The following is a 12,347-nucleotide window of genomic DNA, read 5'->3' on the forward strand; positions in this document are numbered from 1 at the left end:
GGTAGGAGCGCCTTCTTACTGCATCCCTCCACATGGTCTCTGCTGACACCACAGGAAAAGGGGGTGGCTTGTCACACTGGGAGGTGGCAAAAGTGCCGATTCTCCACTAGCCTTCCTCTGACACCACCCCAATGCACAGAGAGAAGAATGCCTGTTACTGTGGGGGAGGAGGGGCACGGAATCCAGGCTCCCAGGCGGTCTCTGCTGACACTGTAGTGGGGGGTCTTATTACTGCCAGGGATGGGGTGGTTGAGGGGGATGAAGTCCTGGTTCTTTACTTGGCACCCTACACCCTACAACTTTCCCCTGGTTGGAGTTTGGGCCACCTTGTCACAGCCTTAAGAGGAAGTCCAGGCTCCCCACCCAACCTTGGCTGGCCTGATGAAGCCACAGTGTTTGCTGGGGTGTTTGTCTGAAGTAGAGTGGTCGTTATCTACAATTCTCTGTCTTACCAGGCTTCCCTTTCCTGGTCCTTTATCTAGAGAGGGCAGCTTTTGTTGGGGCTTTTGTGGTCTGTGCCCATTGGCATTTCTAAGATGCTGGCTCCTTCAGCCCAAGTCTAGGATATGTGAGGCAAAAAGAAAACCCAAGGAACTCACCACGGGCTGAAGTTCCTAGCTGGTCTGCCTCTTGCTTGGGCTTTCAGAGTCCTCTTATGTTTGCTTTATATATGATGTTCAGGGTTTTTAATTGTACTTAGCAAAAGGACAAAGGAAAATTCTACTTCTACTCCATCTCCTGGAAGCAGACATCACTGATCATTTTTTTTTAAGTTATATCAGAGATCGTCAAGCTTTCTGGTTTCTAGAGCCATCTTAGTTTTTATCACGATAACACAGGATAAAATCCTATAAACTAAAAAGTATCAAGACAGATCTCAATCAAGTTAGAGGTTTATTTTGCCAAGTTAAGGACCATGGCTCGTGACACAGCCTCAGGAGGTCCTAAGAATATATGCCCAAGGTGGCTGAGTTACAGCTTGGTTTTATACGTTCTATGGAGACAAGTTACAGGCAAAGACACAAATCAATACATATAAGGTATACATTGGTTTGACCCAGAAAGGTGGAGCATCTCAATGAGTGGGGTAGGGTAGGGAGCTTATAGGTCATGGGTGGATTCAAATGTTTCATAATTGGCAATTGGTTGAAAGAGTTAAGCCCTTCTGAAGAGTTGAAGTCAACCTGAATTAAGGGAAGGTAGATGGAGGTGGGAGCAGGTGGCTGTGGAAGGCAAGGTTCTTGTTATGTAGATGAAACCTCCAGGTCGCAGACTTCGGAGAGAATAGACATTCAAGTGAATGTCTCTTACCAGACCTTAGAAAGGTGTCAGACCAGGAAGGAGATTCTCTACAGAATGCAAATTTCCCCCACAAGAGTCAGCTTTGCAGGGCCATTTCGGAATATGTCAAAGAAATATATGTGGGGCTGAATTACTTTCATTTCCTTCAGGGCTTGTTATCTGTCATGTGGTGCTATACCAGAATCAGGCTGGAAGTTGGTATCTTATTGCTGAAAAGAGGCTGATTTGTCAGTCTCAAGATCTCTGTTGTAATGTGAATGCTGGTCCCTGGTCAGCTGTGTCTAAACTCCATGGGGAAGCGGCATATTGAGCATGTCTGGCCCTTCCCTTCCCGTCACGACCTAATTTTCTTAGGCTTCTTTGGGGTCCCCTTGGCCAAGAGAGGGATCCATTCAGTCGGTTAGGGAGCTTAGAATTTTATTGTAGGCTTACAATCCTGACTCCAAACTGTACAAGAATCCCTTTTTTTGCATTGAAATAAAAGTTTCCTGGGCCATATGTTAGAAAATGATCAGCTGTAAATTCTTTGGCGTTAGGATTTCCTTATCCCCATAAGACTCTCTCTTCCCTCCTGTTTTTTAATAATTAAATTTTTTTTAATTACTTCTTTTTTACAGACAGGGTCTCACCATGTTGCCCAGGCTGTTCTCCCAAAGTGATGGGATTACAGGCGTGAGCCACCGTGCCCCGCCTCTCTTTCCTCCATTAAACAGCGCTTTCCTCCTTCCTCCAGGGACCTCCTGAATGTAAGCCTCTTCCTCACACTGGCCCACCACTCACCTGCCTCCACCACGCCAGACGTCCTCAGGCAGCATCACCCTGGCACCTGCTCTGCTCCTGGTTAGATAGAGCAAGTGGAAGGTGGACAGGCTTTCATGTTGATCAGCTTTTATGATGGAGACAGCCACCTCCTCCAAGGTGCACAACCTCAACACTCTCCACCTCTCCATTAGGCATCTTGGTGTTTCTCAGGCCTGTCCATAAATTCTTTACTTCCCAAGGTGGCTGGAGAACACCTTCCCTTGAAAAGACTGCTGTTGTTAGCAACAGATTTATCCAGGATGGCTGCAGCCAGCTCCAACCACGTTCTCTCTGGGAAGTAAAGACGTCACTTCTGTAGCCTTGTCCATCACAGCAAATGGCACTACAGCCACTCCTGGCCCCTCACCTCCTTTCCCTCACCTTCCGGCTGCCACCTGCGCCGCTCCGTTTATACCTAAAAGGAAGGCAAGGTTTAGAGAAGGAGGTAGGTGATGCCACAGGGGGAGAGTCCGAGAGCTTTGTGCTGCCGACCCTGGGGCCCGCATCCCTGCATGGAGGCTGCACACCTGCACGGAGGCTGGGCTCCTTGGCCCTTCGTGAACACTTCTCAGAAGGCTCCCGTGAGCCACGTGCAGTGTGGAGAGCCCAGCACTCAGCACAGTGTCATTAATCTCAATTCCTTCAGGCACTTCTTTCTCACGGTGTAGTGAGGAGAGACACATCTGCAAACAGAGTGACAGGCATGCTGATTAGGGTGGCACCGCACATGCTGGGGGCGGAGGAGCGGGAAGGGCACTCTGGACAAGGTAACCCTGGAGTGGAATCCCATGGGATGCTTAGGAGTTCCCCAAGCCTTGGGAGGGACGTGTGCAAAGGCCTTAGGTGAGCGAGGCCAGGCCGCAGTTGTGGGGTCTGCACCACTGAGTGCAGGAGGCTAGGGGGCCGGCTGAGGCAGAGATGGTGTCCATGGCCACTGCATTTAGGGACAAAGGCTACAGGAAGACCAGACAGGACAGGCTGCACACTGTGGGCTAGAGCCCAGTGGCTGAGGTGTGGTCCCCAGACACATCCGTTCATCCGCCTCCTCCATGCCAGGAGCTCCCTAGTTCTTGGGAGGACATGGGCACAGGCCTCTAGTGAGCAGCAGCAGTGGCAGGAAGCTTGCTGGGGGCCCAGCTCCAGCCCACCCAGCCCTCCTGGCTCCAACATCCTGGGGAGGGACCTGGCCACTGCCTTATGACAGGGCCTGGAGGAGTTCTGATGCCTGCCCAAGTTGAACTAAAGTGATTTTTAAAAATGTGGAAGAGGATAAATGCGGATGGTGAACAGGGAGTGAAGGGTGGGCCCAGGTGTTTAGCCCACCAGGTGGGTGGCATCACTACCTCCGGGCTGGGAGTGGTCTGAAGACCCAAGGCCACCGAGTGTCAGCGTTGAGCCTGCAGGAGCTGGAGGGAGCCGGGGTGGAGCTGGGGACCTGAGCTGGGAAGCCGAGCCAGGGAGCTGAGCCGGGGCACAGCTGACTGGGTAGGGGGGTCACCAAGCAGGGAGAAGGATGCTGGGGCTCTGTGCCCCTTGAAACAGGTATTAGGCAGCGAACTGCCAATGGGGGGAAACTGGGAAGCCACCTCCCACTCCCACTGCACAGCCGGCTCCGGTGAATCCAGAAAGGCCTGTGTCCCGCCTCCCACACTGTGGAGTCTCGCTCTGTCGCCCAGGCTGGAGTGTGATCTCGGCTCACTGCAACCTCCGCCTCCCAGGAGCAAAAGATTCTCCAACCTCCGCCTCCCAAGTAGCTGGGATTACTAGCGTGCACACCATGCCCGGCTGATTTTTGTATTTTTAGTAGAGATGGGGTTTCACCATGTTGGCCAAGCTGGTCACAAACTCCTGACCTCAAGTGATCTGCCCACCTCGGCCTCTCAAAGTGCTGGGATTACAGGCGTGAGCCACCGCGCCCGGCCGCCTGCCTTCTTTTCGAAACTTCTGGATGATCTTTTTATCTCTGCTCAAGAGACTCAGTCTCTGTCATGTTAGGAGGCATTCCCACCTGCCTTCCTTCACACAGCACCATCTCAGCACACACCTCCTGCCCTTGCCTTTCTGCCTGCCCGCCCATCTCTCCTCTCCTACCTGGCTCCTGGCCCTCACTCCTGGCCCTCCCACCCAGCCAACCTCTCTTCTCAGCCCTGACCACCTCCACGAGCACCACGCACCTCACCCATCTGTTTAAGGTTGTCGTAGTCTTTTTCATTGCCATCTCCCTAAAATATCAGCTCCACGAGGGCAGGGGTTTTGTCTGTTTTGTGTTTTTGTTCATCTCAGAAACAGACTTACCTTCATAATTACATTTGACTCAGCTTAATATCGAGATAACTTTATGTCCCCTGGACATGCAATAAGAGGTGGCGTCTCAGATGCTCTTGATGGTAGAATGTGGGTTTAAAAATTCAGGTCTAATCCATGATTATGATCAAGCTTTATCTTTTAGAACCCATGGGTGGCACTGGTGATGAGACAGAGGTGTGGAAGAAAAAGACAATTGCAAGTAATTGCTATTCTTTATTTTGTCACTCAAAATAATTACCAAAAAAAAAAAAATTCTTAAATTGTGACAACACAACATCAAGGCAAAGAGAACAGGAAGAGCCGACTCTGTGTAAATTGGCCTAAGATTATCCATCATCTTAAGGTTTGACTTTAGATTGCAACACACAGACAAAGACGCCCAGGAGGCTCTCAGGACCGCTCCATGTCTTCTGAGGAGGCTCCGGCGGGGAGATCCGGGAGGCGGTCGAAGGCCCCAGCCTCTGCAAAGGGAAGAGCCACATTTGAGCAGCAACTTCTTAATACGCACACAAGAGAATTACGACCACGACACATACTACAGGAAGCGGCGTGTGGTCGTCCTCTGTAAAGAGTCTTACCAGATTAACCCAGAATTAGGGCCAACACTGTATTTCTCGCTTTGTAATGATTTAACTCCCACAGTTAGTAAGCATTTAAAACTGTCAGACTTTTAAATTTAGGCTTTAAAGAGGTATAATTCCTATCTGAGTAATGAGAGTTGGGATCTCCTAAGGAAAGAGTTTCCATGTTACAAAATTAAAAACAAATGAGAAAAAATCTGGCAGAGTCCATCTGCCCATTGTAGGAAAAGTCACCCCAGCTTTTCTCCCAGAGGCTCCACTGGGCTCCAACAGAGGGAACTTGGTGACTCGGTTCTGAGATTTCTAATGAACCCCGTCTTTTCCGAGACCTTCTCCGGCAGTCTCCCTCCCCCGCTCCCCTCCCCTCACTCCTCTTCCCTCTCCCCGTTGCCACCTAAAGAGGAGCCCCATAATACTGCAAATGAAAACCATCCTGATCCCAAATGAACCCAAGGACCATCCTTGATTTTCCAAACTGGACAAAACTGTGATGCGCAACTGAAGGTCTCCACTGGACAGGCTAAGCGGTCCATCCCTCCTCCCCACCTCCTCCTCCCTGTTAACCCTCAGAGCACCGGGTGAAGGTCTCCACTGTAGGGGCTAAGCGGTCCATCCCTCCTCCCCACCTCCGCCTCCCTGTTAACCCTCAGAGCACCAGGTGAAGGTCTCCACTGGACAGGCTAAGCGGTCCATCCCTCCTCCCCACCTCCGCCTCCCTGTTAACCCTCAGAGCACCAGGTGACGGTCTCCACTGGACAGGCTAAGCGGTCCATCCCTCCTCCCTACCTCCGCCTCCCTGTTAACCCTCAGAGCACCAGGTGAAGGTCTCCACTGTAGAGGCTAAGCGGTCCATCCCTCCTCCCCACCACATCCTCCCTGTTAACCCTCAGAGCACCGGGGCCACTTTCCGGCTCCCTCCACTGCTGCAGTAGGACCTGTGTGATCAAGGCCAGATGCCCATCGTGGAATGAATGCCAAGCATAGTGTGTGGGAGGTCTCCTCATCCCCAGTGTTTGCAGAAGACACTGGAAGCCAGGATCAGAACCTTTCCAGTTAGATTTCAAGGCAGCCTGCCTGGCAGGAGGGCTGCATAGGAAAACACTGCAATCTAAGATATAGGCTCCTATTAATTTCCCTGCTTAGAAAATATGGTTTAGGGCCGGCGCAGTGGCTCACGCCTGTAATCCCAGCACTTTGGGAGACTGAGGTAGACAGATCACTTGAGGCCAGGAGTTCAAGACCAGCCTGGCCAACATGATGAACCTCCACCTCTACTAAAAATTAAAAAATTAGGCATAATGGTGTGCACCTGTTGTCCCAGCTACTTGGGAGGCTGAGGCATGAGAATCACTTGAGCCCAGGAGGCAGAGGCTGCAGTGAGCTGAGATTGCACCATTGCACTCGAGCCTGGGCGACAGAGTGAGACGAAAGAAGGAAGGAAGGGAGGGAGGGAGGAAGGAAGGCAGGGAGGGAGGGAGGGAGGAAGGGAGGGAGGGAGGGAGGAAGGGAGGGAGGGAGGGAGGAAGGGAGGGAGGAAGGGAGGGAGGGAGGGAGAAAGAGAGAAAGAAAGAGAAGGAAGGATGGAAGGAAGGGGAAAAGGAAAAGAAAGAGAAGAAAGAAAGAAAAGAGAAAAGACAGAGAAAGAAAGAAAAAAGAAAAGAGAAAAGAAGGTTTAGGACGGCTCACAAAGAACCTGGCCTATAGTATACCTGTGCCCTAAAAGGTCCAGCAGTTGTTACCGTATGAATAGATATGGTTCCAGTAGAGTGAGCTGCATCCTAAGGCCCACCCTCTTCCTGGGAGCAGCGCTGGCCCGATGGCCATCCACAGACAGTGGAATGCCCCTGCCACAATCCCAGCCCTCTGGAGCTAGCTCTAGTGTCACATGCTCTGTCATCCTGATGCACAGCCAAACAGGACTTTGTATTTAGATAAATAACCGGCTACTTCCCAGGGGGATTCTACGGGTTCTCTTCTCGATGGGCCTTTTATGTTTCCAGTGTGCTAAGAGATGAATGTTAAGTTGGTGATATTTCACATACCTTTGAGATGCAAGAAAGACAGAAACTCAATGATTGTGCGCATGATATTGTTCTCAGGCATGGACCTGTCAAAGCTTCCTAGAAAAGAGAAAAGATCAACATTCACGACTTGTGCAGAGGGTGCTTCTCTGTCTCCGGTCATCCCCCCCGACAGAGGAGCTGGGCGCTGTGAGGTCAATGATCTGATCCCAGCAGCCTGAGACCCGGCTGTGCTTTCCAAGGCCCTTGTTCAATGTGAGGGAGAGGGGAGAGATCCAGTTCAAGGCCTCGCTCTTCTTTTTTTTTTTTTTTTTTGAGACGGAGTCTCGCTCTATTGCCCAGACTGGAGTGCAGTGGCGCGATCTTGGCTCAGTGCAAGCTCCGCCTCCCAGGTTCATGCCATTCTCCTGCCTCAGCCTCCCGAATAGCTGGGACTACAGGCGCCCGCCACCATGCCTGGCTAATTTTTTGTGGTTTTAGTAAAGAAGGGGTTTCACCGTGTTAGCCAGGATAGTCTTGATCTCCTGACCTCATGATCCGCCCGCCTCGGCCTCCCAAAGTGCTGGGATTACAAGCGTGAGCCACCGCGCCCGGCCTTCTTTTTTTTTTTTTTTTAATTGAGATGGAGTTTCACTCTGTTGCCTAGGCTGGAATGCAGTATTGCGATCTCAGCTCACGGCAACCTCCGCCTCCCATGTTCAAGTGATTCTCGTGCCTCAGCCTCCCAAGTAGCTGGGACTACAGGCACCCATCACCACACCCGGCTAATTTTTATATTTTTAGTAGAGCCAGGGTTTTGCCATGTTGGCTAGGCCAATCTTGAACTCCCGACCTCAGGTGATCACCCTCCTCGGCCTCCCAAAGTGCTGGGATTACGGGTGTGAGCCACCGCGCCCGGCCCCACTCTTCTGAAGGCCCTGGTGCCCAGGCAGCCTCCCAGTCTAGAAGGACTCCTTGCTGTCTCGGGTTTGCAGATTGTGTTTGCAGCTGCTGACAGGTGTGGCGAGGCCACATCCTCTTAAGTCATGGCCAGGCTTGGGCTGCAGCTGTGGACAGATGGGTGGCAGGTGTCCCGACACCCACAGCTGTCCCCCACTGCATGCACCTGGGAGCTGCTGGAAGTGAGGCGCCCGGGAGCCCGGGATAGGAGTCCTCTCACCTGGTTTCACGTCGTCTTGGGGCTGCAGCTCCCGCTTGCTGGTGAGGCCATTCTTGTCGCTGAATGACCTGTGGTTGCCAACAGCATCTGTTTGCAGATCAGAGAGGAAAGCCTCTGGGTGTGACTGTCATGCACCCCCTCCCCACGCCCAAAGAAGGACACAGGGCTGCCTGTAGCCAACACACACACACAACTTGACTGTGAAATAGAGCCCAGGGACAGACCCCAGAGAAGAGGGGGCGATTCTCCACCAAGCTGAGGTAAGACTTGGCTGCTTGCACCAAGGCCAAAGGGAATGTGAGGGTTTGCACAGGAGGGGTGGGAGAAAGGGAGGTGTGTCTCCTGAAGGGCGGGAGAGGCCGGGAATCTGCCCTGTTGCAGGGGTTGTGCCCGGGTCCAGAGGAGCTGACATCTCAGCTGGCACTGAGCTGGCATCAAACTGGGTGCCTCCCTGGCAGACAACAGGGGCTGGATCCTCATGTGCCTGAAAGCATGGGGGCCACTGAAGAGTTTAAGTTGTGACTGAATCCGATTTTTATTTTCACTCTGGCAGCTGTGTGCAAGATGGACTGGAGCCAGGGAGACAGAAGGAGAGAGACAGAGGGAGCGAGAGGGTCACAGAGGGAGAGAGAGAGGATGGCGGGGGAAGAAAAGGAGGTGCGGGGGCATGTGTGCGTTCGTTTGTTTGTGTGTGTTCGTGTGTGTGTGTGTTGTGGTGCGAAAATGGAGGAACTGTGATTGCAAGCAGAGATCCCAGAAGTCCAGGGAAGAAACGATGACAGCTGTAAACCAAGGGGCGTGGGGTGAGGAGAAGGGCTGCATTTGGGGCTGTGCAGGAAAGGAAATGGGAATGAGATGGGGAGGAGGATGAGGACGCCTCCGCGTTTCCGGCTGGTTGGCCTGGGTGGACCGTGCCATCTACAAGGCCAGACAAAGGAAAATTAACTCCTATTTCCAGAGATGTCGTTCTTGGTGTTAAATTTATAGAGGAACCGTAGGTCGCCCCATCTCACTGATGAACCTTCAGCCACGGCCACACTGCGTTCAGCAGCAGCTGGTGAAAAAACATTGATTTTACTGCATTTTCTAGCTGACCCTAGAAATCAGAGGCACACTGTTAAGTATTTTGACAAACAACAGGTCTAGCTACAGCTGAACCGGGCCATAAAATTGATGGCGAAAATGGGTTTGTTTTCTAATTAGGGTTCAAACTCTTCTTGACACATAGATTTTCAATATTCCAAAGCAACACAGATAAATGTTCTTGTTGACCAGTTCCTCCTTTGTTTGGGCCCGTAGCACACAAAGTTGAGGTGCCCTCTGAGAGGCAGAGCTCAGGGTTGCAAAGGGTTGAGGAGATCAGCCTCAGGCAGGTCAGGCCGCTCCACCGGCAGGGAGAGGAGGAGAGGGCCATGCAGAGAGACCAGGAGGCCCTGCGGTGAACAGCCTGGTCCACACCGCACGCGGCCTCAGGCAGCTCTCTCATCCCCGTGTCTGTTTCTTAAAACCTGACTCTGGGGGTCCTCCGAGTCACCTTGATGAACAAGTGTCTGCGGGAAGAGGAAGCTGTATTTGACTCCGGGACTGAGAACTAAGGCAGCTTTCCTTGGCATGGGGAGAAGAGCCTGAGGCCCCGCTGTGCTTTCCAAGGCCCTCGGAAAGGGTCTCCTCATTTGCTGCTCTGGTGGGGCTCAGATAGGCCCTGCAGGCTGTTTGCATCCTTCCTCTGGCAGAAGACAATGCAGGGAGGCTTTTAAGGTGGATGGGAGGGGTGGAGGGGAAGGTGAGTTACAGAAGGGAGCCAAGGCCTCCTCTTGTCCCCTCCTTTGAAGGAAGGTCTGAAGGCATTGCTGCACAGACCAAGGATGTGGAGAAAGTAGAGGCCTGGGGCACTGGCGGGGGCGGACATGGGGAGGTGTCAGCCTGCAGAGTCCTATCTAGGGCTAGGGCTCACCTCAGGCAGCACGGGACACCGCTGACACGGATGACAACAACAGGACAGGGAGAGGGAGAGGGAGGGGACACAGGCTTGGGCAGTCAGGGTCACCTGAACCTCGTTTTGAGGACAGCCTGTCTGAGCTGCCTTCAGGCGATCTGGCAATTCCCGTGTGGAGCTTGGAGAAAGGGAAGAAGGAGGCAAGACTTGGGGTCCGCTGACCTAGGGTGCTCTACAAGCCGAGTTGAGTGTTTGGGGAGACCAGGGGCCTGGGGAGAGGCCCAGAACAGGGCCTCTAAGGACTGCAACGCGGGAAAACCGAGGAGAGCTTGAGCAAAGCCCAGGGTAGGAATCTCACACCGGGACAGGGCGGCAGAGCCCGGGTAGGAGAAGCTTCTGGAAAGAACCGTGCACAGATCAAGTGTGCAGGCCAATGGAGACGGGCAATGAGGTCAAGAGGGAGGCCGGAAGGTCTGCCCAGCCGCAGGCGGAGGGGCAGGAGCCAGGGTTCAAAGCGAGGGGGCAGGTGGGGTCAGGAGTGGGGAGGCCATGCTGTCAGTCACTTACGTGGGCCCAGCAGGTAGCCCGCGCTGTTCAGGGTCCAGCCTCGTTTTTCCTTGGCCTTGAGGGGAGAAAAGGGGGTCAGATGCCAGGGCTGTGCCTGGAGCCGATGCTGAATGGGTGCACCCAGGCTTTCCGGCACGGCAGAGGACTTAGAACAATGCATGTGCTTTTGGATAGCTCGCGAAATTCCAGGTTTACCCCTAAGTAAGCCGTATTTGACATATGGGAGATACTTCACTTGCGGGTCGCAGCTCGCGCATTCTCAGCGCACTGCACCCGCTTTAAGTGACTCTGAGGCCACGCCGGTGGCTCCTCGCCCTCTGTTCTAACTAAGCCCTGCGGAACGGGGAGCTTCTCGCTTTCCCAAAGCGCAGCACTCTCCCGGCGGCCTGGTTATAGCCCGGTGCTGTTGATGAACTCGGAAAAGCGCGCGGGGGAATCCCAGGGAGCTCCGGACCCTTCTCGCGACGCCCGTGGCCAGGACAGCGCCCGCACTAGCCTTTCTACCACTGTCCCCGAGGGCAGGGCGGAGGCCGCCTCCTCCAGGAAGCCCTCCACGCCCGGCCGGCTCTGATGCCCGCTTCGCCCGGAGGAGACGCGCCCCGCACTTACCGGCGACCAGAGCCCCGCAGAGGCAGAAAGGGCCGCGGCGAGGAGGAGGGAGGCGAGCAGGAGGGCGCTGCCTCGGGCCATCTGGAAGGGAAGGACAGGGCAGGAGGGTCGGAACCCGGAGTGGGCTGCGCCCCGAGGCATGGGGTGCCGGGGGGCTGCAGGGAGGAGCAGAGGCGGCGGCCGGGCCGGGGCCCCTGGCGGAATCGTCCGGGGGCAGAGGAGAGCGGAAGGGGAGGCCTCCGGGCGGGGCGGGGTCGGCCGGCGCCAGTACCTTGAGCTGCGGCTGCGCCCTGGGCCGGGGCGTCGGGGTCCCGGGGCGGCGTCGGGGTCCCGGGGCGGCGGCGGGTCGGGGCGTCGGGGTCTCGGGCGGCGGCGGCGGGTCCGGGCGTCGGGCCGGGTCGAGTGTGCTCTGGCTGCCTGGGGCGCTCACCGCATGGCGCGGCCGGCGGCAGGGGCGGGAGGCGCGGGCCGGGTCCCTCCACGTGTCCGCCGCCCGGGGTGGCCGCCGCTACAGCCGCCGCTGCTATTTATGCGGCGCGCCCGGAGCCGCCCGGAGCCGCGTCACCGGCTCAGCGCCTGCCTCCCGCGCCCTCCCCGAGCCCCAAGGGGGGCGGGAGTGACCGGAGCTCGGGTCCTCTGGGCCATCACAGGCGGGAGCGGCGGACAGCCCCCCTCATCCCGCGGGAGAGACTCCCCAGATCCGCAGAGAGAACCCCAAACCCGGCGGAAGAGACCCCAACCCCGAAAGACAGAGCCCCATCGCCCCGCGTGAGAGCCCCATCGCCCCGCGGCCCAGGTCACCGCTGTGGTGGAGAGCGCCAACCCCCATTGCTCCCCCCGGGGTCCTAGCCCCAGAGCAGGCCTGACGACCCCCCACAACGTCCCGTGCCTGGGGGCTCCCTGCAGCTTCTCCTCCCAGCCCCCACCGCTGCAAGAGCTGGCTGAACTCCGCGGCACTGGAGACCCCAGAGGGTAACCGGCAGGGATGATCCATCAGTCCGAGCCAGCCCCAGCTGGGAGGTCCAGGGGCACCCGGGGAATGGCGGGCAGCACCTGGCCCTGCG

General features: G+C 55.3%; 2 protein-coding genes across 3 annotated transcripts in view; one reads left to right on the forward strand and one right to left on the reverse strand.

Annotated features, from left to right (window-relative positions):
* LOC105469712 (testis expressed metallothionein like protein) overlaps positions 1-4,589 on the forward strand; it is a 62,552-nt gene extending 57,963 nt beyond the window's left edge. The window contains exon 11 of the mRNA XM_071074135.1: positions 4,553-4,589. Within this exon, the coding sequence (XP_070930236.1) occupies positions 4,553-4,574 (22 nt within the window). The 3' untranslated portion in view covers positions 4,575-4,589. The remainder of the gene's footprint in view (positions 1-4,552) is intronic.
* A 14-nt stretch (positions 4,590-4,603) lies between these two features.
* Positions 4,604-11,784, reverse strand: LOC105469710 (galanin and GMAP prepropeptide). 2 transcript variants are annotated; one of them, XM_011721137.3, is made up of 6 exons: positions 11,555-11,784; positions 11,284-11,364; positions 10,675-10,729; positions 8,172-8,258; positions 7,034-7,111; positions 4,604-4,871 (listed from the first exon to the last, which is right to left on the reverse strand). In XM_011721137.3, exons 2-6 carry the CDS (start codon positions 11,362-11,364, stop codon positions 4,801-4,803), a joined length of 372 nt encoding a protein of 123 aa, XP_011719439.1. In that variant the 5' UTR covers positions 11,555-11,784; the 3' UTR covers positions 4,604-4,800. The 2 variants fall into 2 exon arrangements, with proteins under 2 accessions (XP_011719439.1, XP_024644848.1); XM_024789080.2 differs by lacking the exon at positions 11,555-11,784 and having other exon boundaries at positions 11,284-11,484.
* Between the last annotated feature and the right edge of the window lie 563 nt (positions 11,785-12,347).

The sequence above is a fragment of the Macaca nemestrina genome, chromosome 12, assembly GCF_043159975.1.
Source record: "Macaca nemestrina isolate mMacNem1 chromosome 12, mMacNem.hap1, whole genome shotgun sequence".
Lineage (NCBI taxonomy): Eukaryota > Metazoa > Chordata > Mammalia > Primates > Cercopithecidae > Macaca > Macaca nemestrina.